General features: G+C 47.5%; 1 protein-coding gene across 6 annotated transcripts; it reads left to right on the top strand.

Moving 5' to 3' along the window:
* Window positions 1-7: 7 nt before the first annotated feature.
* SCLY (selenocysteine lyase) lies at window positions 8-23,267 on the top strand. Of its 6 annotated transcripts, XM_039489006.1 has the most exons (14): window positions 39-138; window positions 3,499-3,601; window positions 5,956-6,067; window positions 6,557-6,669; window positions 9,144-9,244; window positions 10,155-10,338; window positions 11,165-11,292; window positions 11,967-12,131; window positions 13,299-13,405; window positions 15,004-15,040; window positions 17,183-17,266; window positions 19,099-19,201; window positions 19,665-19,740; window positions 21,234-23,267. In XM_039489006.1, exons 3-14 carry the CDS (start codon window positions 5,967-5,969, stop codon window positions 21,391-21,393), a joined length of 1,359 nt encoding a protein of 452 aa, XP_039344940.1. In that variant the 5' UTR covers window positions 39-138; window positions 3,499-3,601; window positions 5,956-5,966; the 3' UTR covers window positions 21,394-23,267. The 6 variants fall into 6 exon arrangements, with proteins under 6 accessions (XP_039344945.1, XP_039344940.1, XP_039344946.1 ...); XM_039489011.1 differs by lacking the exon at window positions 3,499-3,601 and having other exon boundaries at window positions 8-138; window positions 11,165-11,283; XM_039489012.1 differs by lacking the exon at window positions 3,499-3,601 and having other exon boundaries at window positions 108-138.
* Window positions 23,268-26,078: the final 2,811 nt, after the last annotated feature.

The following is a 26,078-nucleotide window of genomic DNA, read 5'->3' as shown; positions in this document are numbered from 1 at the left end:
CTATAGCGTCTGCCCGGCTTGTCTTTCCGCCCGCCCGACTCTATGACCGGGGTGGATAGAGCCTCTAGTCCAACGTGCGCGAGTAATAACGGCCTCCTGCGGCAGCTCGGCCCAGGCCGCCTTCGGCGGGAGGTGCAGGTAAGGGGGAGAGCAGCCCCTGCCCCTAGACAAGGCGATGATTGGTCGGTGCCTGGGTATTAACTGTTGGTAACCAATGGCCACTCCCCAATCAACTCACTGTTGAGTTGATTGGTCAGTGCCTGGGTATTAGTACAAGTAACCAAGGGCTGAAGGACAAAGAGCTGATTGGTTGGTGCTTGGGTATTAATAGTTGGTAACCAGTTACTGCAGCCTAAGGGTCAGTGTGCTGATTGGCCTGTGGCTGAGTATTAGTGCCGGTAACCAATGGCTGTCCTCTGAAGCATTGGGTGGGCGGGTTCCAGTAATACCTGCTGATGAACCAGTGTTGAGCTGGTGTCTAATGGAGCAGGTGGCTGGGAGGAGTTGAACTGAATGAACTGCCCCTGAGCTGGGACCTGGGTAGGGTGACCAGACCTCCCGATTTTATCAGGACTGTCCAGATATTTACTTGTTTGTCCTGCGTCCCAACCGAACATCGGTTGAGATGCAAATTGTCCCGATATTTTACCCTCCTGCGCACAGGCAGAGGGGGCTCATGCCCCCCTGCCCCAACTCTACCCCGGCCCCACCCCAACTCCGCCCTTCCCCGCATTGGATTCCTCCCCAAATCCCTGCCCCGTCCCCATCCCCCAGCTCCGCCCCCTCACTGCCCTATTGGATCTCTCCCCAAATCCCCGCCCTGCCCCCAGCCCTGCCCCCTCACTGCCCTATTGGATCTCCCCCCAAATCCCCGCCCTGCCCCCATCCCCCAGCCCTGCCCCCTCATTGCCCTATTGGATCTCTCCCCAAATCCCCGCCCTGGCCCCACTTCTTTCCCAATCATTCCTGCTCCTCACTCCTCCTTCCCTCCCAGGCTTACATGAACCGGTTGTGTGGCAGTGCAAGCGCTGGCGGGAGGGGGGAGAAGCAGGACGCGGCAGCCAGCTCAGGGGAGGTGGAGGCAGAGTGATGGCAAGCTGGTGCGGGGGGCGGGGCGAGGCAGGGAGCTGCCGGTGGGTTCTCAGCCCCCACCAATTTTTCCTATGCCCCGGCGGCTCTTGTTTTTGTTTTTTCCTTGGCTGCCGGATCTTGGGGTTTTGTTTGTTTGTTTGTTTTTGTTGTTGTTGCTCCTCTGGCACTCACCCCCCCTTCCCCCTCTGCGTCCCCATATTTCACATCTCTCATCTGGTCACCCTAGCCTAGACCAAGGACTTGCTCCTTCAGGTCTTTACAGTGGGCTCAGCTGGGCACATGCAGCTCTCCCTCACTACACTGTGCTCAGACCCGGTCAGAGGGTAGGATTTAACAACTGGTAGCCATATGGCTCATTGCAGCAGCAATAGCGGTGGTTGGTATCAGCATAGGCGCCAACTCCGTGGGTGCTCCAGGGCTGACTCTGGCGCCGACTCCGTGGATGCACCGTTCCAATTAAACATGTGAGCAATCAGAGAGTTCTCTTCTGATCAGGGCTGTCAAACGACTGAAAAAAAAATGATCACAATCACAAGATTAAAAAAATAGTTACAATTAATTGCTGCTTTAATTGCACTGTTAAACAATAATAGAATACCAATGTAAGTTTATTATAAATATTTTGGATGTTTTACTACATTTTCAGATATATTGATTTTAATTACAACATGGGATACAAAGTGTACAGTGCTCTCTTTATACTATTATTTTTTATTACAAATATTTGCACTGTAAAAAAATAAAAGAAATAGTATTAAGGTTTAAGAATCTGAAGTGCCTTCCAAAATCTGAGAGAGACAAGGTGTGGAATATATTGTCAGAAGTCTTAAAAGAGCAACACTCCAATGCGGAAACTAAAGAACCCAAATCATCAAAAAAGAAAATCAACCTTCTGTTGGTGGCATCTGACTCAGAGGATGAAAATGAAGGTGCGTAAGTCCACATTGCTTTGGATTGTCATCAGCATGGAATCATGTCCTCTAGAATGGTGGTCGAAGCATGAAGGGGCATGGGCGGCGGATATAATAGGCCAGAGGAGGCTCCGCCTCCTGTGGTGCTGCTGCGGCTGCTGGGAAAAAGTGCCATGTGAACTGTTCTCATTTTCAGATGACATTGTAAATCAGAAGCAGGCAGCGTTATTTCATTCATTCACATAGTCTTCTCTGGGCCATATTCTAGCTGCTGTAGCTGGTTCCTAGTTTTTTTTTTTTTTTTGAAGCTCAACCTGCCAGCCATTTCTTCTTTTTTTCTTCTTTTTCTCCTCCCTCATGGTCCTCTCTCTCTCCATGTGCTCATGGTAATCCCCTGGCCTGCAAGAAGGTGTCAAGGTGGCTTCCTCTTGCTGGCTCACACCCCCACCCCCCAGCAGCGTCATTGATCTTTTTTTCTTTTTCTTTTTCAAGGCTTCTCTCTCTTGTAACTCTATGTTTGGCGTTCTGTAGCTTTTTTTTTTTTTGGAGTTGGAGCCCCCGGCCCCCCCCCTCCCTCCCTCCCCCTGACTTGGGACAGGCAGATGGCCCCAAAGGACCTATCTGGTGGAGTTAGCGTTATTTCCCATAATGTATATAAACATGTTTGTTTAGTGATTGGCTGAACAAGAAATAGACTGACTGGACTTTTAGGCTCTAAAATTTTCCAATGTTTTGTTTTTTGAGTGCAGTTATGTTAAAAACAAACAAAAAAACTACATTTGTAAGTTTCATTTTTTACATAAAAGATTTCACTATAATACTTATATCAGGTGAATTGAAAAATACTATTTTTTATCTTTTTTTACAGTGCAAATATTTGTAATAACATAATATAAAGTGAGCACTGTGCACTTTGTAATTGAAATCAGTATATTTGAAAATGTAGAAAAACATCCACAAATATTTATAATAAATTTAAATTGGTATTGTATAATTGTTTAACAGTGCAATTAAAACTGCGAGCAGCCACCGCTCTCCAGCTGTCCAGCTCTGAAGACAGCGCTGCCACCAGCAGCAGCACAGAAGTAAGGGTAGCAGTACCACAATTCCCCTACAATAACCTTGCGACTCCCCCCACCTCTCTCCCCCAACTTCTTTTTGGGTCAGGACTAGGATGACCAGGTGTCCGGTTTTCGAGCGGAAAACCCAGTCAAAAAGGGAACCTGTTAAAAGTCCGGTCAGCGGTGCTGCGACGCTAAGGCAGGCTAGGCCCTACCTGTCCTGGGGCACCACGCTGCGCCCCAGAAGTGGCCAGCAGATCCAGCTTCTAGACGGGGAAGTCATGGGGCTCGGCGTCTTGCTCCCACTCCGAGCACTGGCTCCAGGGTCCCATTGGCTGGGAACTGGCCAATGGGAGCTTGGGGAGGGGGGGCGGTGCCTGCGAACAAGAGCAGTGCGCGCCACGGAACCTCTTGTCCCTTCCTTCCCCACCTAGGAGACTGACCTGCTGGTCTCTTCTGGGGCGCAGCACAGAACCAGGACAGACAGGGACTAGCCTGCCTTAGCCCTGCTGCTCCACTGACTGGGAGCTGCCTGAGGTAAGCCCAAGCCACTGCCCCAGCCCTGAGCCCCCCCCCGAACCCGGAGCCCCCCCCCGAACCCGGAGCTCCCCAAACTCCTCATCCTCAACCCCACCCCAGAGCCCACACCTCCAGCCCAGAGCCCTCACTCCCCCTGAACCCCAACCGCCTGCCCCACCCCAGAGCCCTCCCACATCCCAACCACCTGCCTAAACCCACAGCCCCCTCCCACATTCTGAATCCCTTGGCCCCACCCCGCAGCCTGGAGCTCCCTCCTGCACCCCAAACTCCTCATCCCCATTCCCAACTCCACCTTAAAGCCCACATCCCCAGCTGGAGCCCTCACCCCCTCCCTCACCCCAACTCCCTGCCCTCCTGCACTTGAACCCCTCGTTTCTGGCCCCATTCCAGAGCCTGCACCCCCATTTAGAGTCCTCACAGCCTCTCGCACCCCACCCCTCTGCCCCAGCCCAGTGAAAGTGAGTGAGGGTGGGGGAGAGTGAGCCACCAAAGGAGGGGGAATGTAGTGAGCAGGGGGTGGGGCCTCAGGGAAGGGGCAGGAAGGTGTTCAGTTTTGTGCCAATAGAAAGTTGGCAACCCTAGTCAGGACCCCTACAATTAGAACACTACGAAATTTCAGATTTAAATAGCTGAAATCATGAAATGTACTATTTAAAAAAATCCTATTACTGTGAAATTGACCAAAATGGACTGTGAATTTGGTAGGGTCCTAGACATAGTCATTTATCGCACTGTTTTTTAAAAATGGCCATGCAAAAATCAAAGTTGGAAGATTTTTTGTTTATGAATCAGATCACTTCTGAGAATGGAAATGACTCTTCCATTCCTTGTTCTGTTTGCAACACGATTACGTTATCTCTGTGGACAACAAAGAATCGTGCTAAAACTTTAGCCTTTCACTTCTGGAAATGAAGATTTTATATATTGTCTTAGATGACAAGTGAAAGTATTTGGTACTCTTAACTGTATGCTTAGTGAGCATTCATATCCTCGCTCATTTTGCTTTAATCACTTCCTGTCTTAATCCTGTCATTTCTCTTTTTTATATTCAAGTACACCTCAGTGAGCCCATGATATTATGGTGGCCAGACTATTCTCTTATTTAAAAAAACCCAGGATCACTCACTCTCTGATATCTCATTCAGATTTGTCCCTTGAAGTGTTTAACTGGTCTTGGGACAGATTCAGCTGCTACAGAAAGGAAGCTTTCATGTTTTAAAGAAAAAACTTCTGGTCCTTATGGTTATGAATAGAACTTGCCAAACATGAACCAAGTGTAATAGTTCTCAAAGTGATCTTGGAATCTGCAGGCAGCCTGAATCAAAGCTCTGAGAGGTGTGAACTGTCCCAGTCAACTCAGTGGCATTTTAACTCTTAAGACTGATGCCCCTTTAGCAGCCAGATTTTAAAACAGTGTAGGTGTGCAGTTGCATGCTTAATTTGCACAATCACTGCAATTGCCTGCATCAAGAAATTGTAGACAAGTGAGTAGCCTGATAAACGAAGAACAGGTATACCAGATACTTTTAGGGTCACTGCTATCGTGTTTTCCTACTGAGTGATGCTGAATGCAACAGTAACTTTACTAACTAGAATCTGAGGTACATAAAACTCATATTCTACTCTAATCTTGGTACAAGTTTCCAGTTGTGATTGGTGGGAACTCTGCTGTAGACAGAGCAGTGTATGGCCCTTGTTGTGCAGACTTGGCTTACAGAGAATCCTTAAAAATATAGTTTAGCCTTCTGTATAGAATGAGAAGACATCCTTATTTTGGTTGAACTCTGGTGCGTAGGTAGGTATTGCGCTGCCCCACACCACAGACAAGGCTGCTACAGAGTGAAGAATCAGTGGATCGCAGAGTTTGGTAGAAGGTCTCAAAGAATTGTGGGAAAGAATCATAACCACTTTAGGAGGTGAGTATATTTTCACAGATGATATAGGAGAGATGTAGAATGAGAGGGAAGAGAGAGGGTTCCTGATAAAATCCTCCCCAGTCCTTTCTACTAGAGCATTCCTGAATATACACATCATGCGCAAAGTATAAACAAGCCTCTGAACCGTTTTATTAACACTTCACTGGAAAGGAGAGGCATAAATAGTAGGCAGAAATGTTACAGTAGAAATACGTTTACTAAGTTACTAGAGAGAGTCACCATTCAGCATTTCACCATCTCATCAAGAATTCAGTGATTACTATAAGTTTGCATAGAAACTAAAAAATGTTTAGGGAAGAATGAAACAAACTGTAGACACTTGTGTTTTATGTAGAAATCATAATATGATCAGGAAACTCACGTGTGTGTTTGTCAAGCTTAAACTTTTACTGTTCATACTGATCTTGTATGTAGATTTCTGCAGAATGGAGGGGGACCAAGTGGAAAAAATGGTGCTAACAAAAGATGGGAGAAAAACTGCTGTGGATAAGGAGTGTGATGGGGAAGAAAATAAGTCAGTGGAAAGGTGAGTGAGTGGCTTCTCTATTTTTCCTGGTTTGGAGGGGTGAGAGGAGAGAGAGAGCATTTTTATAAAACTTAGAAGGTTGAAATTTTTCTGAGTTGCTGGGAAATCTATTCTTAAAATTCATAAGAACAATAACAGGTCTTAGGCCTAGATATTCATGCAGGTCATGATTAAGACTCAGCTCAAAATGTCTGACTTAAGATCCAGTTGTGATCTCTTCTTACATGATGATGATCAGGGCTGGGATCGCTCAGGTTTTTTTTTTGGAGGTGGGGAGGTGATCATTCTGCTCTAGTGCTATGATCTTATTTGAGAGGGGAAGAGGGTAATGCTGGCTCCACATGAAACCTGGTTAAAGCTCTATTTTAGTGTAAAGAAGAGCTGTGCTCTCTGTGAAGTGGTAACATTCATTGTTTGATCCTGCTGACAGCTGACTCTCTTCCTCCTCTCCTATTCTGACTCTCTCTCTCTCTGCTTCCTTACCTACAGCAAGGTTTACATGGATTACAATGCAACCACCCCAATGGCACCAGAGGTGATCCAAACTGTAACAGAGGCCATGCATGAGGCCTGGGGTAACCCCAGCAGTTCTTACACAGCAGGTAAGAGCAGCTCTTGAAGGAAGGGAAAGAGGTAATCTCAGGAAGGAGCAGGGGAATTGGGTTCACAGGCAGTCCTGATCATTATGAATAGAACATTCCACTAGCCGCATAGGCACCGACTCTGTGGGTGGTCCGGGGCTGGAGCACCCACAGGGAAAAATTGGTGGATGCTTAGCACCCACCGGCAGCTCCCCGCCCCACCTCCCCAGCCCAGCTCACCTCCACCTCTGTTCTGCCTCCTCCCCTGAGTGCGCCACCATGTCCTTCTTCTCCCCTCTCCCTCCCAGCCTTGTACCACAAAACTTCACGCGGCAAGGGAGGGAGAGAGGAGGAGGGGGAATGCGGTGCACTTGGGGGGGAAGAGGCAGGGCCGGGGCGGGGATTTGGGGAGGGAGGGAGTGGAGTTGGGGGGGGTGCGAGCACCCACTGGCGCCAACTAGCCGTAAACCTCTTTGAGACTACTCGTGTGCAAATGTTTGCAGGATTAAAGCCTATCATTGTAGCAAATTCATAGTTACAAATCTGAGCATATGCAGACAAGAATTTGAATGCTTTATACATTCTAACGTATGTAAGATTTATGTTCACATTTGGCTAGTGGTACACACTACATTGAAGCTTACAGCTAGGGACGTCTGGAAGACAAGAATTCCATTTTGTGAAAAATTTCAAAGTTTCGATATTTGCTTCCATTCCAGTGCAGAATGAAACCAAGACTGTTCTAAGTTTTTTGTGGGGGGACAAAAACAGAAAGAGAGAATAGCCAGAATAGTGAAAAGTCTCCAAAGCAGGGATTTGACATTGGGTATGCTGATAAGTACCCTAAACATCAGGGTATTGGCTGTCTGGGGTGGGTTGGTTCTCTCTCTCTCTGGCTTTCATCAGAAATTCCATCCTGGACCTGAGAAACCTTCCTGTCACAACTGATATGCTTCCACGACAGGTTTCAGTTTTGATAAATCAGCATTTTCTGACAAAAAAATCTTTTGTTGAAAAGTTTCTGACCAACTCTAATTGGAGCCAGGCCAAAAGTAAATGTTCTGCCATTTTTTAGTTATTTGCCAACAAAAACTTAGAATGTAAACTTTTCAGGGTGGGAACTGTCTAGCACAGTGGAGACCCTCGATGCTAATGCAATGCAAATAAATAATCATACTAATAATTAGTAATAAAGGCTGGACACTTTTTAAAAAGCTGATGCAGTGTAATTTAACCCACTCCTCTAAATGGAAAAATGGCAGAATTGATTGAATTCAATCACCCTAAAGAGAATTTCACCTTGGACTGAGGCCAAGAATGATGAGTTTCATATAAAAATTAAAGTTTTTGACAGTCTGCATGAATAGTAGAAAAAAGGGTCATTTAAGAAAAAAAAGCTCACCTCAAAAGTCCAGGATTTTCAAAAATGGGTGCCTAAAGATAGGCTCCTAAATTTATATTTAGTTATCTAAATAAACGTCCTGACTCTCAAAAAACAAACAAAGAACAGTGCTTTCAGCAAGTCTCGTTGGTGCTCAGCACTATTAAAAGTCTGGCCACTTTTTTAGGTGCCTTAATATGGACTTCAGAGTCTAAACGTTAGGCATCCACTTTTGAAAATCTTGGCCCCTAGCTACGGAGTTCATGACCCAGTAAAATTAATAAAAATAAACTTCTAAATAAAAGGAAACTTTCTTACTCTTTCAGATTGGAAAATCAGAGAGTTACAGCCTCTGTTTGGGTGTTCAGTGTAGGTGCTGTTAGGACACCCCTTAGTGAGAAATATAAAGTTCAGGAGGACATTTAAACTTCAGCTGAAAAAAACCAAACCAACTTTCAAGAAGACTTCCAGGGAAAGAATTTCACCTACTGTGCTATCTGACTCTGACTCTGATACATTCTAGATACCTCCTTTGTCTTTTCTCTCCCTGCTCCTGTCTGCTAACTCATTCTGTTTGAACTGTGATTTATTTTTAGTTCGTTTATATTTTCAGCTATTGAGCAACTGCACTGAACTTGCATAGGGTGGGGGGAAGAGCTTCCTCATATGTCCCATGATGGATACATGAGCAAGTGGATGTATGAAAGGAATATGTCTGCAGAAAGAAGTACATGCAATTTCAAGAGACAATCCTTTCTTGCTGAGTGCAGGTTCTAACTGCAAATGATGGGGATTTCCTGTGTTTGTGATTGGGAATCGTTTATGTCATCTGTATGAAAGTGATTTTTGTTTGCTATCACTGTCACCCAAGGACACTCTCTTCTAAACACTTTATTACTTCTTGACCTTTTTATCTTACAGAGAGAAAATCAAATAAATATGGACAAGAATCCACCTTATACATTAAATCAAACATCTGTGGAAATACATTAAATACCTTTTAAACGAACCTCTAGTACAGGAATAAACATCCAGTGTTGCGTCCTTTCTACAGTTTTCTACTATAAATATGTAATAAACACAACTTGATCAACTGCATACATTGATCCTGCAGGTAGAAAGGCCAAGGAGATCATAAATAAAGCTCGGGAGAGCCTGGCCCGGATGGTGGGAGGAAGGCCCCAGGATATCATTTTCACCTCAGGGGGCACAGAGGTGAGTGCATAAATCCCAGCCTCATCCTCCCTGAACAGGACGAGTGCTTATATTGTGGTGTTTGAGAGAATAGACGGTAACGCCTCCTCTACATGTGGTGATGCATCCTGCAGAGGGGTGGGGAGTGGCATACTTTCTTAAGTGCACTAAAGTGCTCATTAATTGATCCATGTAGAAAGTGCTGGTGCACAATAATGATTCCGTAGTACAGTTTAACATAGAAAATCGGGACATCTGGTCACTCCAGAACAGGACTCGGCAGCCTCTGGTACACGGCTCGCCCTGGTAAGTACCCTGGCTGGCTGGGCCAGTTTGTTTACCTGCCGCGTCCGCAGGTTCAGCTGATCACAGCTGCCAATAGCCGCAGTTCGCTGCTCCAGGCCAATGGGGGCTGCGGGAAGCAGCACGGGCCAAGGGATGTGGTGGCCATGGCTTCCCGCCGCCCCCATTGACCTGGAGCAGCGAACCACAGCCAGTGGGAGCGGCGATCAGCCGAACCTGCAGATGCAGCAGGTAAACAAACTGGCCCAGCCCACCAGGGTGCTTACCCTGGTGAGCCGCATGCCAGAGGTTGCCGACTCCTGTTCTGGAGTGACCAGATGTCCCGATTTTCTAGGGACAGTCCCGATATTCAGCGTGTGAAAACTGTTACCCAGAGATGATGAGCACAAATGACCCCTCCTCTCACAGTCTGAAGATGACCCAACACCCCTGGTTAAAGGACCTGTTAGAGGAGTTCATTTCCCATTGACATTTTCAATCTGCCCTAACGGTTATGTTTTCACAAAAAGCATTTTAAGCTGTTACTTGCATGCAGATAAGTGAGAAATTGAAAGTAAGGGATTCTGTGCCCTACCCAGTGCCGTTGGTTATACTCTGCTCTGACAGTTTCCCTCTTACCTCTCTGCAGGCAAATAATTTAGTTATCCACACGGCACTGAGGCATTTTAGAGAGAGTCAGGTGCTGGGACAGGATGGGCCTCGTGAGGATCACAAAAGGGCAGCCGGGGCCACTCCTCATTTCATTACATCAAATGTGGAACATGACTCGGTCCGTTTGCCATTGGAGCACCTTGTGAAAGAGCACATGGCAGGTGAGTACATGTGGATTATAGGGGGTTGCAAGGGAGTGTCATTGATATATACTCCCCATCTACAGGCCCTCTGTTGAGCTGCTTTTCACAGGCGCTTTTGTTTCAAAATAATAAATACAAGTCTCCTTTCTTTGCACACTGCACTTTTCCCAGTTCATGAAATGGAAGGTTCTGAATGGGGTGCTTGCAAAAGCAATCTCAACTAGCGTAATCACTGCAGTTACTTTGTCAGATGATTATGATCAAGGTCCTGCAGGGAACACAGAGTTTGAGGTGCTGATGGTAGCACCAAGGTAATTTTCTCTTTTTTTTAAACTACAGTGGAAAAGTCCAATGTTTTGTGCTGTTTTCTCCAGCCCTCAGTGAAGGGTACATAGCACTCTCCCTCTGACCTGACCAAGTGTTGCTTTCCCTGGTCAGTAAATGCACTATTTTAGTGGCAGCTCTGAAGGCTTTAGCTCAACAATCTGGGCCTCTTGCCCCCTTTTCTCTTTGTCCTCTCTATCCTGCATCCACTGTGTATGGTCAGGAAGGCAAGCAGCCACCACGTCTGCAAGGACATTCCTCATGTGGCCACTAGCTGGTGTTCTAACATGTGTATTTCACCCATTGCTTAAAAGCTGGGGGCATTATCCTCACATCTAGTCAAGTGTCTCCTTCCTCAAGGTATGACAAGACCCTAAGTAGTTTCTGACATTCCACCTGCCCTACGCAATATGCAACCACAGTTTTATCAAGCCAGCTGCTAGACTATACTCTAAGTTCTTGTTGCCTATGAGGTATTAGTCTGTATGATGAATCTAATTGCTCGTGTCTTGCCATGCAGAAGCCACCTTTGTCCCAGTGTCCAAGATCACTGGGCAAGTGGAAGTTGATGATACCATTGCAGCAATCCGTCCAACCACGTGCCTGGTTTCCATCATGCTGGCCAATAATGAGACTGGGGTAATCATGGTTAGTTGGACCCTGGGTTTTATTTACCATGGATTAGAGGGAAGGGGGATCAAATCTGTGCTACATTCTCTGTTTAACATTTGTTATTTTGGCATCTTCTGTGCACTGAGGTGCTTCCTCTGCCTGGTCTTTTGTCCTGGGCTCTCTTTCCCTATCTCTCTTTTATTTTCTCCCTCTTTGTTACCCCATTCTCATGTCCCTATCTTCTTTTTTCTCCCCTTCTGTCTGTCAGCCTAAAACAGTGGTTCCCAGATTGTGGTAGCTGGAACATTTTTTGGTGGCCTTCAAAGATTTGGCTGGTCACTTGCTGCTGGCTTCTCCTCCACTGGCTACACTTCACGTTAGACAAACACTTGTCAGGGTTGGTTTAGATATACTTAATCCTGGCTCAGCCAGGGGATGGACTAGATAACATCTTGAGGATCCTTCCAGTCCTACATTTCTATGATTCTTTTATTAGAAAAGTATTTAAGGTCACTTTTCCATGCAAGGTCTTTCTTTAGGGGGATGTTATGTAATAGCGAATGGAGGGAAGGTGGCCGGCAGGATAGTGAATAGGAAGGGAGGCAGTCACAAATGGGAGGGGAGGTGTTCATGAGACATTCTAACAAGATGTGTTACACAGTGTGAAGAGTTTGAGACCCCAATCACCTGAGAGTGTTCTGTCCCACCAGCCCATCTCAGAGCTCAGCCAGCGGATTCAGATCCTGAATCAGAACAGAATGGCATTAGGGCTGCCCAGGATTTTGATGCACACAGACGCAGCCCAGATGATAGGGAAGGGGCAAGTGGATGGGCAGGATCTGGGAGTGGATTACCTCACCATTGTGGGACACAAGGTATGCCTCTATTCTCCTTCGATTTCTCTCTTCATGTCACACTGGAGCTGACCATATATTTAAATCACCTTTCAATACAAGAACCTTCTCTTCTGAATTATTGCATCTTCTGAGTAGAATTCTTTGTATTCTCTGCCTTAGGGCTAGCCAAAGAATGGCTGCTGATAGAAAGCGGTTTTCTAATTTTTTGCAAAAGGGAAAGGAAAAGCCAACTTTCTTAGTATAAGTCTGGAGGACAAAAAACATCCTTCAGAGAAGCCTGCATCAGGGCTAGAACATGTTACCCCAACCAGTGTTGTGGCAGGGGCTTTGGGAATCCAAATGCTGTCCGCTCGCTCTCTGCTTTTCTGACTCCAAACGAGGCATGTGGGTGAATGTTCTTCTCTTGTTAAGGTAGTAACTCAGGATTTGGGTTGATCTACTTGTGTATGGCTCACATACAGAGCATCCTCATCTCCCTGTGGCACAGAGAGAGAGGGAATAAGGCAGTCCAGCCAGTCGCTCTTTCTACTTTGGAGGATTTAATGCATTAGACTTTTGTTCAAGTATTAAAGCTTCTCACTAGATGGCACTCTGGAAATAGTCTTTACTGTACCCAGCTGTGTTTTGTTCGTGTGTATATATACAGTGTGTGCACACAGGTGGTACAGTGATGTGAGGACATGGACAATGGACAGCCAGTTATACAGTACTTTACTTTTCTTAAACACTCTGCAACCCTATGACAGACTTGTGTCTGCACAGCTATCCTCAGAGCAAGATGGTACAAAAGATGAGAGGGTTCCATGGTTCCTAGGCCATCAGTAAGATGAAGATGGAGGATAAGGCTTTTATTCTTGTTCTGGAGGTATCCTGTTGGCAAAAGAACCACAGAGAAGGAGGAACTGGAGCTTGCAATAGTAGGGAATTGACTAGGACTGTGCAGGGCTGTTGTGAGGACTAACTGGAGAGAGAGAATAAATTGCTTGGAATGGGAAAATAATAGAGTATAGGGTAAGTGTTGAGTATTATTATTATAAATTGTTGGGAAAGTGAAAGTGGGAAGGATCAGGATCAGAATGGGTAGAATCCAGAAACCCTCTCCAAGAGGTGCCAAGTGAAGTGGGAAGGGGGAATTACGATGTTTCCTTGAGTTCCCTTTCTTAGAGGTGGTGGTTTTCATTGCAGTTCTATGCCCCACGGATTGGAGCACTGTATGTTCGAGGGCCTGGGGTCACCACTCCTCTGCATCCCATGCTGTTTGGAGGGGGACAGGAGCGGAATTTCCGTCCTGGGTAAGGTGAATGGCCGGATGGGTGAGCAGATGTTTCACTGGGTCAGTACATTTCGAGGACTGGCTAAGTGAGCAGATGGCTGTACTATTTAGTGAATGCGCCCTGTGAGAAGCTCTGGAGTACTCACTTCCATTGGTCTTTCTGGGGTGACAAGTTGTAAGATGCTTAGAGAAAAAATGAGTTAGTTTGTTAATTGCACTGAAGATGTCAAGTGTCATATAAATACTAAACGCAAAATTGTAAGCATTGAAGGCCATCCAGGATTCCATCACTGTGCTCCACACCACAGTTAGAGCCTCACAGCACCAATGGGGCTAGAACCCAGAACCCCCTGATCCTGCACTTGAGCTGAGAAACTCTGTTACTTGTTAGTTGTGTGGGGCCTGAGGCTCAGCTGAGCAATTCTAATCCCTTCCAGTAGAGGGCGAAATGTCAGATACATGTAGCTACATCCTGCATGAAAGGCAGGCTGCATCCACACTCAGGGCGGTATGTACCTACACAGAGCCGTGAAAGGGAGCTGCTGGAGCCTTTCCCCACTGCCTCTTTCCTCCCAGATCCTTTTCCTGCTGCTGGAGCCTTTCACTGTGGAGAGGAAAGGTGCTGGCGGAGGGCTGCCGGTGGCTTTCTCTGCTTAAACAAAAGGCTCCGAGCCCTTTCCCATTGCCTTTCCCGCTGTTGGAGCCTTTCACTGCAACAGGGAGGTAATGGGACACTACACTGCTAAATATAACAATGTAGATGTGGGAGGCACTGCTTGGGCGTGTAGATAGCCTTGTAGGTATACACCCTAGGATTCAGGCGTGTAGGGCACTCTGCTTGCCTAAACTGTGCCTCAGCATCTACATTGCTGTTTATACCTGTGCTAGCTGGGCATGTGGTGTCTGTACTCTACATGCCACTGCATCAGTAGATGTACCCTAAAAGTCTGCGTGGTTGGAAGTCTCTCCCCATTGGAAGGAACAGTCTGATCAGCCAGCCAGATGTAGGGCATAATTAGATTGATAATCAAACACATTTCATTTTATTCCCAGCCTGTCTCTCCTGTAAGAACTGTACAAAGGACAGTAAGGTTTCTTCTGGGTGTGGGAGAAGAACTCTGCTGCTGGTGTATACACATTGGTGTCTGTTATGCTCTTGACTAAATGCATTCTGAATACAGTATCACTGACTTTGAGTAAGCCACATGTCAAATTTAGTTGGATTCACAAAGAGAAGACCATTTTGAAGTTCTCCTGGATTCCTAAAAGCCATCTGCAGACTTCTCAGTGACAGCTTCAAGCTAGTCACTGATTTTTGCAGCCAGAGGTAGAGTTTTCCATGTAGGAAAAAGCAACATTGATTCTCTTGACTAACTGAAAAATATCAGTTTCCTTTACCACAGCTGTGAACAAATAGGGAGTTAAGCACCTAACTGGCCACTTGTGCACACAGTTGTTTGTTGTGGTAATTACCCCACATGTTGCCTTGCAGTTGTGCTCACATTACCTGTGTATGCAAGTGAGGCTACTGCCTTTTAAAAATGGGGCTCTCAGCACCCATTAATTTCCTGGGGAAGATGGAAATAAATAATTTCTGTACAAATGTTTCTCTTTCAGGACAGAGAATACGCCAATGATTGCTGGCCTTGGCAAGGTGAGTTCAGAAGGAATCAAGGGAGAAAAAGGAGTGTGAGTCAAACATTAATGGTGCCTGACAGATAAGTAACTAACTTGTCTGCTGTGCTCCAAGCTCTTAAAAAAAAACAACACCCTAACTAAAAAAGAAAAGTCAACTTGTAGCAAAACAAGACTACAGTGTAAACCCTTGTTTTCTGTTATTAGCCAAAGGAAATTTTTTTAAGTGATTCTGGGAGATTTAGCTGAACAACTTCCCATGCTAGTAATGGGAGTCACCCAGCTAAATCTGCACAATGCTTTGAGGATGTTGGGATAAGTGTGTATGTCACAGGAAGAGGGGTGTGTGGCGGATATGAGTCTAAGGCTACGTCTATACTACCCGCCCGGGTCGGCGGGTAGCGTTCGACTTCTCGGAGTTCGATATATCGCGTCTCATCTAGACGCGATATATCGAACTCCGAACGCGCTCCCATCGACTCCGGAACTCCACCACCGCGAACGGCGGTGGCGGAGTCGACAGGGGAGCCGCGGACTTCGATCCCGCGGCGTCTGGATGGGTGAGTAGTTCGAACTAAGGTAGTTCGAGTTCAGCTACGCTATTCGCGTAACTGAACTTGCGTACCTTAGTTCGACTCCCCCCCCAAGTGTAGACCAGGCCTTAGAGTACAGACACCACATGCCCAGCTAGCACAGGTATGAACAGCAGTGTAGATGCTGAGGCACAGCTTAGGCAAGCAGAGTGCCCTACACTCCTGAATCGTAGGGTGTATACCTACAAGGCTATCTACATGCCCAAGCCGTGCCTCCCACGTCTGCATTGTTATTTTTAGAAGTGTAGTCTTGATCTTGAAAAATGGCCTTTGTAATTCATGAAAGATCTGTAATAAAGCACAGCATGATCTACTATTCCTTCTACTTCCCCCTCCTTTCCCCTTCTGTGACCTGTACAGTTCTGTTCCCCAGCACTCAAGCCAAAGTTTGGGGGAAGACTGCTACATGTTTGCATTCACTTGTGGAATAATAGCACATTTGAAAACTATATCACCAAGAAGAGATTTGTTTATAAAGAGGCCAAAACTACATAGGGGTTTCTGGTGCACAGAGCTCTGATTAGGAAAAGTTAGAGGTAGGGGACTTCTCCACCCCCTGTGGCTCTCTAGACCAAGTTTGTGAGAGGGGCTGGGGAAGGCGGATAGCCCATGCACGGTTTGATATCCGGGAAGCATTCTTCAGAGCAGGTGAACAAACTGCACAGTGCCTATCACTGGTTTGGCAAGTCACCAGGAATCTGAACGCTGCACCGAATTGTCCTATAAATGTGCCAAACTAAGGCCAGGACTTTGTAAGGAGCTTAGCTCCTGTTTAGGCATCGAAATAAGGGGACAGATTTCTGAAGTGCTCAGTGTGCTGAATGCACAGCTGTTGTGAAATCTGGCCCCACACCACACAAATGTACTGGTACTTGGGTTCTAAAAGTGCCCCTTGGAGGAGAAATGCTGTGAGGGCCCAGAGCATGTGGAGTTTGGGCTTCATTTCACCAGACTAGGATTTGTGCGCCACTGATGGTACCAGCATCCCCCTTGAGGTGGCTTCCTTCTCCGGATTGGGGGCTAGGCACTTTAAGAACATAAGAACAGCCATACTAGGTTCAACCAAAGGTCCGTCTAGCCTAGTATCCTGTCTTCCGACAGTGGCCAATGCAAATTCCACCTTGGTGGAATTAGTTCATGTATAAGCTCTTCCACCCCCAAGTGTGCCTCCTATTAGGTCAGAAAAGTTGGCTTATATACAGGTACATGAGGCAGATGAAATGATTCCATTCTGATTGGTTGTTAGTACTTGTACACCCATATCCATAGTTCCTGGTAAAGGCAAAACATATGCCTACCTCGACTTAGACTCAGAAGCTGAGAGTGAATGACAGGGGATGGATCACTCGATGATTGCCTGTTCTGTTCATTCCCTCTGAAGCACCTGGAATTGGCCACTGTCGGAAGACAGGATACTGGGCTAGATGGACCATTGGTCTGATTCAGTATGGCTGTTTTTATGGTACATTTCCAGGGGATTATTGTTCTTCTGACATGATTGTGACCAGGTCTTGTGTTACAGTTGCTGAGAAATATAGCATCCGATTTGTTTTCTTCCCCGCCTTCAGGCTGCTGAGCTGGTAAACAAAAACTGTGAGGATTATGAGGCTCACATGAAGGAGGTTCGGGATTACTTGGAGGAGAGGCTAGAAGTGAGCACACCTCGTTCCTATTACGTTTATGCTCCTGCTGGAGTCCCTGATCTCTGGGCGGTCTGTACAGCAAGCTTCTTAGAGGAGGAGGAGGAGAAAAGAGCGTGTTTTTCAAGAGCATCAGCAATTTGGAAGGACTGTGACAAAAGCATCTGGCAGGGAGACACACAGCGCACAACATCAGTGGGCACTGAAATGGGGGAAGGAAGTAGTTGAGATGTAGTAAGCTGAGCAGGGGTGTGCATATATGATCATGAAGAAAGAGGGAGGAGGAAATGGACTGAGAAGGATAGAGGGAAGAAGGGTAGGTGGTCACACACTACATGGGCCAGGTAAGTACCTAGATAAGGGGTGGGCAAACTTTTTGGTCCGAGGGCCACATCGGAGTTCTAAAACTGTATGGAGGGCTGGGTAGGGAAGGCTTTGCCTTCTCAAACAGCCTGGCCCCCGCCGTCTCCCACTTCCCATCCCCTGACTGCCCCCCTCAGAACCTCCTACCCACCCTATCCCCCCGCTCCTTGTCCCCTGATCACCCCTTCCTGGGACCCCTGCCCCAACCTCCCCCCGAGACCCCCCACCATCCAACCCTCCCCCACTCCCTCTCCCCTCACTGCCCCTGCCTCAGAACCTCCACCCCATCCAACTGCCCCTGTTCCCTGACTGCCCTCCGGGACCCCTCGCCCCATATCCATCCCTCGTTCCCCCCCCCCTGACCGCCCCCCCCCAGAACCTCCGCCCCATCCAACTGCCCTCTGTTCCCTGTCCCCTGACTGCCTCTTATCCATCTCTCGCTCCCCACCCCCTGACTGCCCCCCCAGAACCTCTGCCCCATCCAGCCCCCCCACTTCTCGCCCCCTTACTATGCTGCTCAGAGCGGCAGGAGCTCGCAGCCCTGCCACCCAGCCAGAGCCAGCCACGCTAGCTGCACTGCCCGGCAGGAGCGGCAGGCTAGAGCGCTGGCGGCATGGCACTGTGTGGGAGGCGGAACGGTTGGGGAGAGGTCAGGGGCTAGCCTTCCCGGCCGGGAGCTCCAGGGCCGGGCAGGACGGTCCTGCGGGCCGGATATGGCCCATGGGCCGTAGTTTGCCCACCTCTGACCTAGATAATAGATAAAAAAGGGGGTGAAATGGAACTCCCCCCGCTTTCAGATTGTTCGGCTCCTCAGCCAACACTGGCCCTCCCCAGCTTTCTTGTAGAAGGAAGTGGCAACCCTTCTCACTGGCTTTCTGTTTGTGGCCATGACTCCTCCTGATTCAGTGGCATGCATCCCCCCTATACAGAGATGCTGGATGCTGTTTTGCCCCTGATGCCCCTAACTTGTAGTCCTTCTGCATTGGCCCTTAGGGCCCTCTGACGGGGTGCAGGAATCATGGGGAGGCAGGATTGGCCAGGTCACTTCCACAACATGCTACTCACCCACCCTGGAACTCTCCCTGCAGCAGAGCCTCTTGCAATGGCCGTGAGTGTAGAGTCAGCAGAGCAGGGTCTGCAACTTCCTTAGGGTGACTCCTACACTGGTTTATTTTCTGTGGGGGCCTTGGAGTCCCCTTGCACCAGTGAAGCCAGAGCAAAGTGACCATGGCACAGTGGTGAATTCCCCAGAAACAGTCTAGAGCTTGTATGTCCCAATCTGCCAGCTCAATGTTCAAATCACCAATCAGCCTGGGCTGTGTATGTGTCAAGTCCCCAGGAGGTCTCCCCAAAGCCCTAGTGGTGCGTGGGGATGAAGGCTTATAGGGGCTTTAGGGTGAGTTCCTCCTGCCCAGCCGCATCCTACCCAGGGCAGAGCAGTTTGCATTCATGGAGCTGTTAATGTTTATTTTATTTTCCAGGCTTCATTTGGAAAGCAGAGACTCCACTTTAACAGTCAGTTTCCAGGTGCCAAGCGGCTCTGCAACACTTGTAACTTTTCTATTTGGGGGCCAGGGCTGCAAGGTATCTCTCTTCTATCCTAGCGACGGTCATCCTTTACATCTCTGTCTGGGCCCCCAATTCCCCTTCACTCTAGCCCGCTGCTCCTCCTTTTGTGCTATCAGACAAGAAGACGTATTGCATGGCCACCTCAGCCATGGAGCAGGATGCCAAAGACCTGCACAAGCCTGAGAGCAGCGGCTCATTGATCTTGTGGGAGGATGCCAGGCATAGGGCTGAATCACCAGAGTCCCCTCATCTGTGCAGAAGCATATCAGGCCTGCCAGGGCCAGGCATGGACCTCTTACCCTGAGCAGAGAGGAAAATGACCCTGCCAAAACATTGCTCAGAGGTTGTGCTGAAAGGGTTGTTTGAAGTGTAGGTTGGTCATTTGTGTATGGGAGGTTTAAAGAAGGGTCCCTGTGCTGTCATTCAGCTTGGTAAGTATCCTGTGCTGAGCGGGGCCTGTGCTTTGTCTCTTCTGCAGGGCGGATGGTGCTGTCCCACTGCAAGACTCTACTCGCCAGTGTTGGTGCTGCATGCCATTCGGAGAAGGGTGATCAGTAAGTAATCCATGTTGTGATACTGAGTTGAAGGGGACTGAGTTTGCACCTTTATGAAATAGTTTCTCATAAATAATTGCTCCTTCAAACAGCTCCTTGGGGATCACACAAGAAGATTAGTCCTTTCCACATGGTCCCAAGTAACCCCCAGGAGTAGGTTGAGGATGTACAGTAAACACAATTGAGTCACTGAGTAACAGGGATTAGTGTGACATTGGGTAGTTTCTCACTGAATAGACAGGGCAGTGAGATGCTCAGGTGGTGGCTCGCTCTCCTGCTGTTGTGTGCCACGTCACAGATGGTATGCAGAGAGCACGTGGAAATCAGGGAAGCTGACCTGAGGAGCTCAGCATTTGCAGGGTCAGAATGAGAGCAGTCAGACTGGAAAGATAGGGCACCTCAAGACCAGCTGAGCCATGAGGCTAGAAGAGTCCAGATTGTTCAGAGCCCAAAATTTGAGCAAGAAACCTTGGTGTTTTAATAGAATCATAGAGATCGAGTACCCTGAGTGTCTTTATTTTTAGTGCTATAGACTGTCATGTGGAATGGGTCACTGGCTTACGCCTGGCTGGCTGAAATACTGCAGGCCAAAAGTACTGTGGAATCAGCGTGTTTAGCTCCAGTGGGCAGGGGCAAGGGCAAGTATTTCACATCACTGTCTTGACACCTCCAGCTGATTAGATTGAACAGCACTGACCAACTCCTAGAAGAATCCGGTGCCTTTCAGCCAGAATGAGGGGGAGAGTGTATAGACTTGAAATTAGTTTAGACTTGAAATTAGACGAAGGTTCTAACCATTAGAGGAGTGAAGTTCTGGAACAGCCTTCCAAGGGGAGTAGTGGGGGCAAAAGACATATCTGGCTTCAAGACTAAGCTTGATAAGTTTATGGAAGGGATGGTATGATGGGATAGCCTAATTTTGGCAATTAATTTGGCAATTGATCTTTGATTAGGTAAGTATGCCCAGTGGTCTGTGATGGGATGTTAGATGGGGTGGGATCTGAGTTACTACAGCGAATTCTTTCCTGGGTGTCTGGCTGGTGAGTCTTGCCCACATGTTCAGGGTTTAACTGATCGCCATATTTGGGGTCGGGAAGGAATTTTCCTCCAGGGCAGATTGGCAGAGGCCCTGGAGGTTTTTTGCCTTCCTCTGCAGCATGGGGCACGGGTTACTTGCTGGAGGATTCTCTGCAGCTTGAGGTCTTCAAACCACAATTTGAGGACTTCAATAACTCAGAAATAGGTTAGGGGTTTGTTACAGGAGTAGATGGGTGAGATTCTGTGGCCTGCATTGTGCAGGAGGTTAGACTAGATGATCATAATGGTCCCTTCTGACCTTAAAGTCTATGAGTCTATAATCTGCTTGGAGGAGGGGACTGCTACTCTCAGACAATTATACTTGTTTTCATTATCATAGTGAATTTTACAGGGGAGGAATGTGTTTCCTTGATGTTTAAAGGGTTAAACCCTGCTTTCATTGTGTTGTTTTCCAGGCCCTCCTCTATACTGCTCAGCTGTGGGATTCCCTATGAAGTGGCTCAGAATGCCCTGCGGCTCAGTGTGGGGCGGGACACCACCAAGGAAGATGTGGACATAATAGTGGAAGATCTGAAGCAGTCTGTGGCTCAGCTGGAACAGAACAGAGACACTTAGAGATTAGGGATCAGGACGGGGAACTAAGAGGAGAGATCTCCTTGAAAGAAACAGATTCCTGGAGCATGATTCTCCCCTGCCCTGTACCTGGTGTGTCATTTAAGGGGTGTGACAAGCTGTCCAGTCAGAACAGTAGTGTTTTACACCTGCCTTGGTTTGGTGTAAATGGCTGCAGAAGGTGCAGGGCAATGAAGAATCAGACCTTTAGACTCTTCCCATTCCTGAAGAACTGGCTGTCCTGTGCTGGGAGAACTGCAGCTGTTATTACATGTTCATTCCTTTAGGACATCGGAGTGTGGCAAGTAATATCACTGCTTAAGTTTGGGAAACTTTTGAACGCTCACTTGTTCTACTGAGAAGTTAAAAACTCTGGGTTTGGGGACTGTGCATTTGGGTCTTGGGGGGAGGGGGAGTGTTAATGTATTCAGCTATGTTTGTATCCAGGGGAGCGGCTGTAATTGTGCACAGGTGTGCCTGGGCTAGCACAGAGGAATGAGAGTAGGAGTTTGCATTCAGGAGCACTCTATGAGGGATTAGGAAGGCATGTATGTGTTCCTGGGATACCTGTATTTGCACATAGGAGGCTGTGTGAGAATGCCTGCATTTATGCATAGGATGGTGTATGTATGTCTTAAGGGTGCCAATCTTAGAATGTGTGTGTGCAATCAGGAGGTGGTTGGGCTAGTGTACAGGATGTGTGTGCATTCAGAGGAAGAGTTAGCATGCATGCGTCATTTTGTCACATCTGGCCAGTCCCACCTTTCTGAGCATCAGAATTGTAGAATCTGTGATGCGCGCACACACACTCTACGTGCACATAGCTATGAGCATTAAAGATCTTCGCTCTGACTTCCCCATGAAGGAAACAGGCTTTCCAGGACTCATGGAAATTAGGAAAACTTTTGTTTCAAATCAGTGTCTTTCCAGGAAAGGAGGTTGCCAGACAAGGCTGTTATTGGTATCTCTCAAAGGCAGGAATATAACATTTACTGTACCACATTAGATCCTTGGTACCTTGGCTGGTACCTTGCCTCCGACTGGCCAATACCTGATGTTTCAGAGGATTTGTTGGTACTGAAGGAACTAGAATACTACTTTTAAGTATTCCTCAAACTCTTTTATGATCGTCCTTATAACACCTGCACTGGTTACTCTTGTTGGTGTTGACAGTGCATTCTTCCTATTACTTTTCCTGCCAGGGAGCAGGTCCTACATTCAGCTGTGAATTCTTTGAAGGGAATGCACTGTCTATTATGCACCTGCTCCTGTGGAGAACAGAACTTGGCCACTCAAGTGGCTCTTTTATTCCTACTGCTAATCAATGGATTAGAAATAAACTGATAAAGCAGTAACTCATCATGGGAGAACAGCCTGGCAGGGTGAAGTGAGGAGATGGGGAAGGACTAATATGTCTGTGTTTTCACAGATAGTAAAAGATATCTCTGTTAAACTGAAACATTTTAATTAAAAGCACATTTTCCTTCAGAAGTTTCTGTTTTATGTTGGGGACCTAGGAGTTCATGAGACAGTTAGGCTGGCAAATATCATGGTGAAAGGAGGTGGAAGAGACAACTCTGATTGAGAGCATTTCAAAGGCTGCCATGTCTCTTCACATATGACATGATAAGGGTCTGGGGAAAGTATGCATGCCCTTCCAGGTGTGGTTACATGTTGATAGATGTTTAGCTGCATGTGCGTGTTCCCTCTGTGTGCCACCCCAGCACGGCAGACCTCAAGCGAACTAACCAATGACCACAAGATCCATTAAGAGACGAAGGCACCCAGCCAGGTTTATTGTCAATGAAGCATGATACCAGTATCCCACAGACTCTACCAGACCACTAATAAATGTATGCCCATAACAATGGACCAGCTCAGTGAACGGTGTGACTTTCCATTCCTCCCGTGGCCAGACAAAGATGCTCCCTCTGAGATACATCTTTATACCCTGATACAAACAAGTTAGTACTGCCCCTCTGACATAGTTACTGTAGTTACTGCCCCCTGACATGGCTAGTTTTCACTCATCCTTGTACATATAGGTTCGATTAAAACATCTCTATTACATACTGTCAGCCTGACCTTATCTTTTAGGAGGGATCACTTGGGGAAAGTTTTTGTACCGTCCTTGGTATCGGGATGTTCAGGTACCACTTGATTCTGGGATGTGTTCACGTGAGTACTCTGTGACTAGCATTCCTTAGGAATGTGTATTTCTGCAATATTAGCCCTGTTCTTGCCAGATTCTGTGAACCAGTCCTGCCTCATACCAGGCCTCTGATACAAGGACTTACATCTCAGGCTCTCTTCCTACTACACCAGGTCTACACATTTCAGCTTACAGCTGCCAACATTTTTGAGAGGGATAACGTGAAGTGAGGGTGGCTGTTTCCATCCAACTGTGGAATATTAAGGGCAAAGGTCCCTTCTGAGCCATATACTCTCCCTTTGGAATTGCTGTGAGATGACTCTGAATTGGACATAAATCAGCCATATGTGAATGTATCCATTCCAGCATGCACCAGCAGCCATAAACCTCCATGCAAGTTGTGTTTGAATGTAAGATTCATCACTCAGACTCCTCCTAAACCGCTTAATTACAAAATTAGACTGGAATGAAGTATTTACCGAGTGACTGCAGATTAGATCTGAGCATCCTGATAACATTTATCCCCCTGTGCTGATAACATTACTGGTGTCCTGTTTAATTACTATGATTTTATAAGCTTGTGAAAGAAATCATAGAAACTTTGTGAAACTGTGCAATATGTTAAAAATCCTGCCCCCATTCCTAAGGCCGCTTCTTGCTGCTGTGGAGTTCTGTGTCAAATACTACAGGGCCATAGTTGCATTCTGGGTCCCTGATCCTGCTGCTATTGAAATCAGTGGCCAAAATTCCATTGACTTCATTTGATCAGGATCGGGGTCAGGAAGGAGCTTGTTATCTGTCCTCTGGGGGAGCTGTAAGAGAGATCAGGTGGCCTCCTAATGCCTGGAAAAGAGACAAAGGCCGGAGGAGGGAGTGTCAGTGCCTGTGCGGACTTCTGGGAAGTGCACGGTGTGGAAGGGAATGCTGTGATGCTTTGGAACAACTCCATACAAAGCCAGTCAGGACTCTGGGGGAGCCTCCTCTCTCTGAGCATACTGTTGCCAGGGCAAGAAGCTTACACAGAAGCTTGGGGAAGCCAGAGGGCCTGCACCCCAATTCTGCAGTCAGATGTGACTCTCAGCTAGTGTAAAACAGAAGGTTTATTAGTTGAAAGGAACACAATGTAGGACAGAACTTATTAGCACAGAAATCAGTGACTTTCAGCCAAGTCCATCTTGGGGAGTCCTGGGCCAGAAGCCCTAGACTCCCCCTCTTCCAGTGCCCCCAAGCAGACTGCCAGCTTCCAGCAACCTGACCTCAGACACCCCGTTGCTCCTCCTCCTTGTTTTTATCTTGCTTCCTGGACAAAGAGTCACCTGGTCATCACTTAGGGTATGTCTTCACTACCCTCCATATCGGCGGGTAGCAGTCGATTTCTCGGAGTTCGATATATCGCGTCTCATCTAGACACGATATATCGAACTCCGAACGCGCTCCCGTCGATTCCGGAACTCCACCACCGCGAACGGCGGTGGCGGAGTCAATGGGGGAGCCGCGGACGTCGATCCTGCGCTGTGAGGAAGGGTAAGTAATTCGAACTAAGGTACTTCGACTTCAGCTACCGTAGCTGAAGTTGCGTACCTTAGATCGAACCCCCGCCCTAGTGTAGACCAGGCCTTAGTTGTATCCCCCTTCTATGTCTCAGGTTACGAAGAGCATTGGTCATAGCATATGTATTCATGCAAAACAGTAAAACTCACATAGGCTCAAGAGTAAGACTCACATACAACATAACAAGGGAAAATCCCTACTTCATCATATCTCTCTTCCCTTTGAGACTGAACAGAACGGAGTCACTTTAGCCAATGGCCTGGGGAAGTTCGGGCCCCCCTCTCCGGGACAAAGCATCAGCTATAACATTTGCACTCCCTTTAACATGGACCACCTCCATCTCATACTCCTGGAGGGATGGAGTCCACCTCAGAAGCTTGACATTGGCTCCTTGCATCTGGTGCAGCCACGGCAGGGCAAGTGGTCAGTGCACACAGTGAAGTGGCGTCCAAATAGATCTGGCAGCAGCCTTTTAAGAGCCCACCCCAGGGCCAGGCGGGCATTCCTTCTCTATGGCCACATAGCTCTGCTCCTGGGGCAACAACTTCCTGCTCAGGTACATGATAGGGTGTTTCTCCCCTTGCTTCAGTGTGCATCAGCACCACACCCAGCCCTGTGTCTGAGGCATCAGTGAACACCATAAAGGGCTTGTCAAAGTCTGGGTTTCCCAGAACCAGGCCCTTGACCAGATCCTCCTTCAGTGTGCAGAGAGCCCTCTGGCACTGCCTCATCCAGACCAGCTTGTCTGGCTCACCCTTCTTGCATAGCTCAGTGATGGGAGCTGACGCAGAGCTAAAGTGGGGCACAAACCTCTGGTAAGCCCTGCCATCCCAGTAAAGGCATGGGCCTGTTTCTTACTCTGGGGAGCAGGCCAATCTCTGATTGCCTCTGCCTTGGCCGAATCTGCCTTTAGGCAGCCGCCCCTCACCCTGTGGTCCAAGTACAACACCTCTGCCATCCCCACCTTGCACTTGCCAGCTTTTAT

This window comes from Mauremys reevesii, linkage group 9, assembly GCF_016161935.1.
Source record: "Mauremys reevesii isolate NIE-2019 linkage group 9, ASM1616193v1, whole genome shotgun sequence".
Classification (NCBI taxonomy): Eukaryota; Metazoa; Chordata; order Testudines; family Geoemydidae; genus Mauremys; species Mauremys reevesii.
The sequence above is the reverse complement of the archived record's forward strand: the minus strand, read 5'-3'. Positions and strand labels throughout refer to the sequence as shown.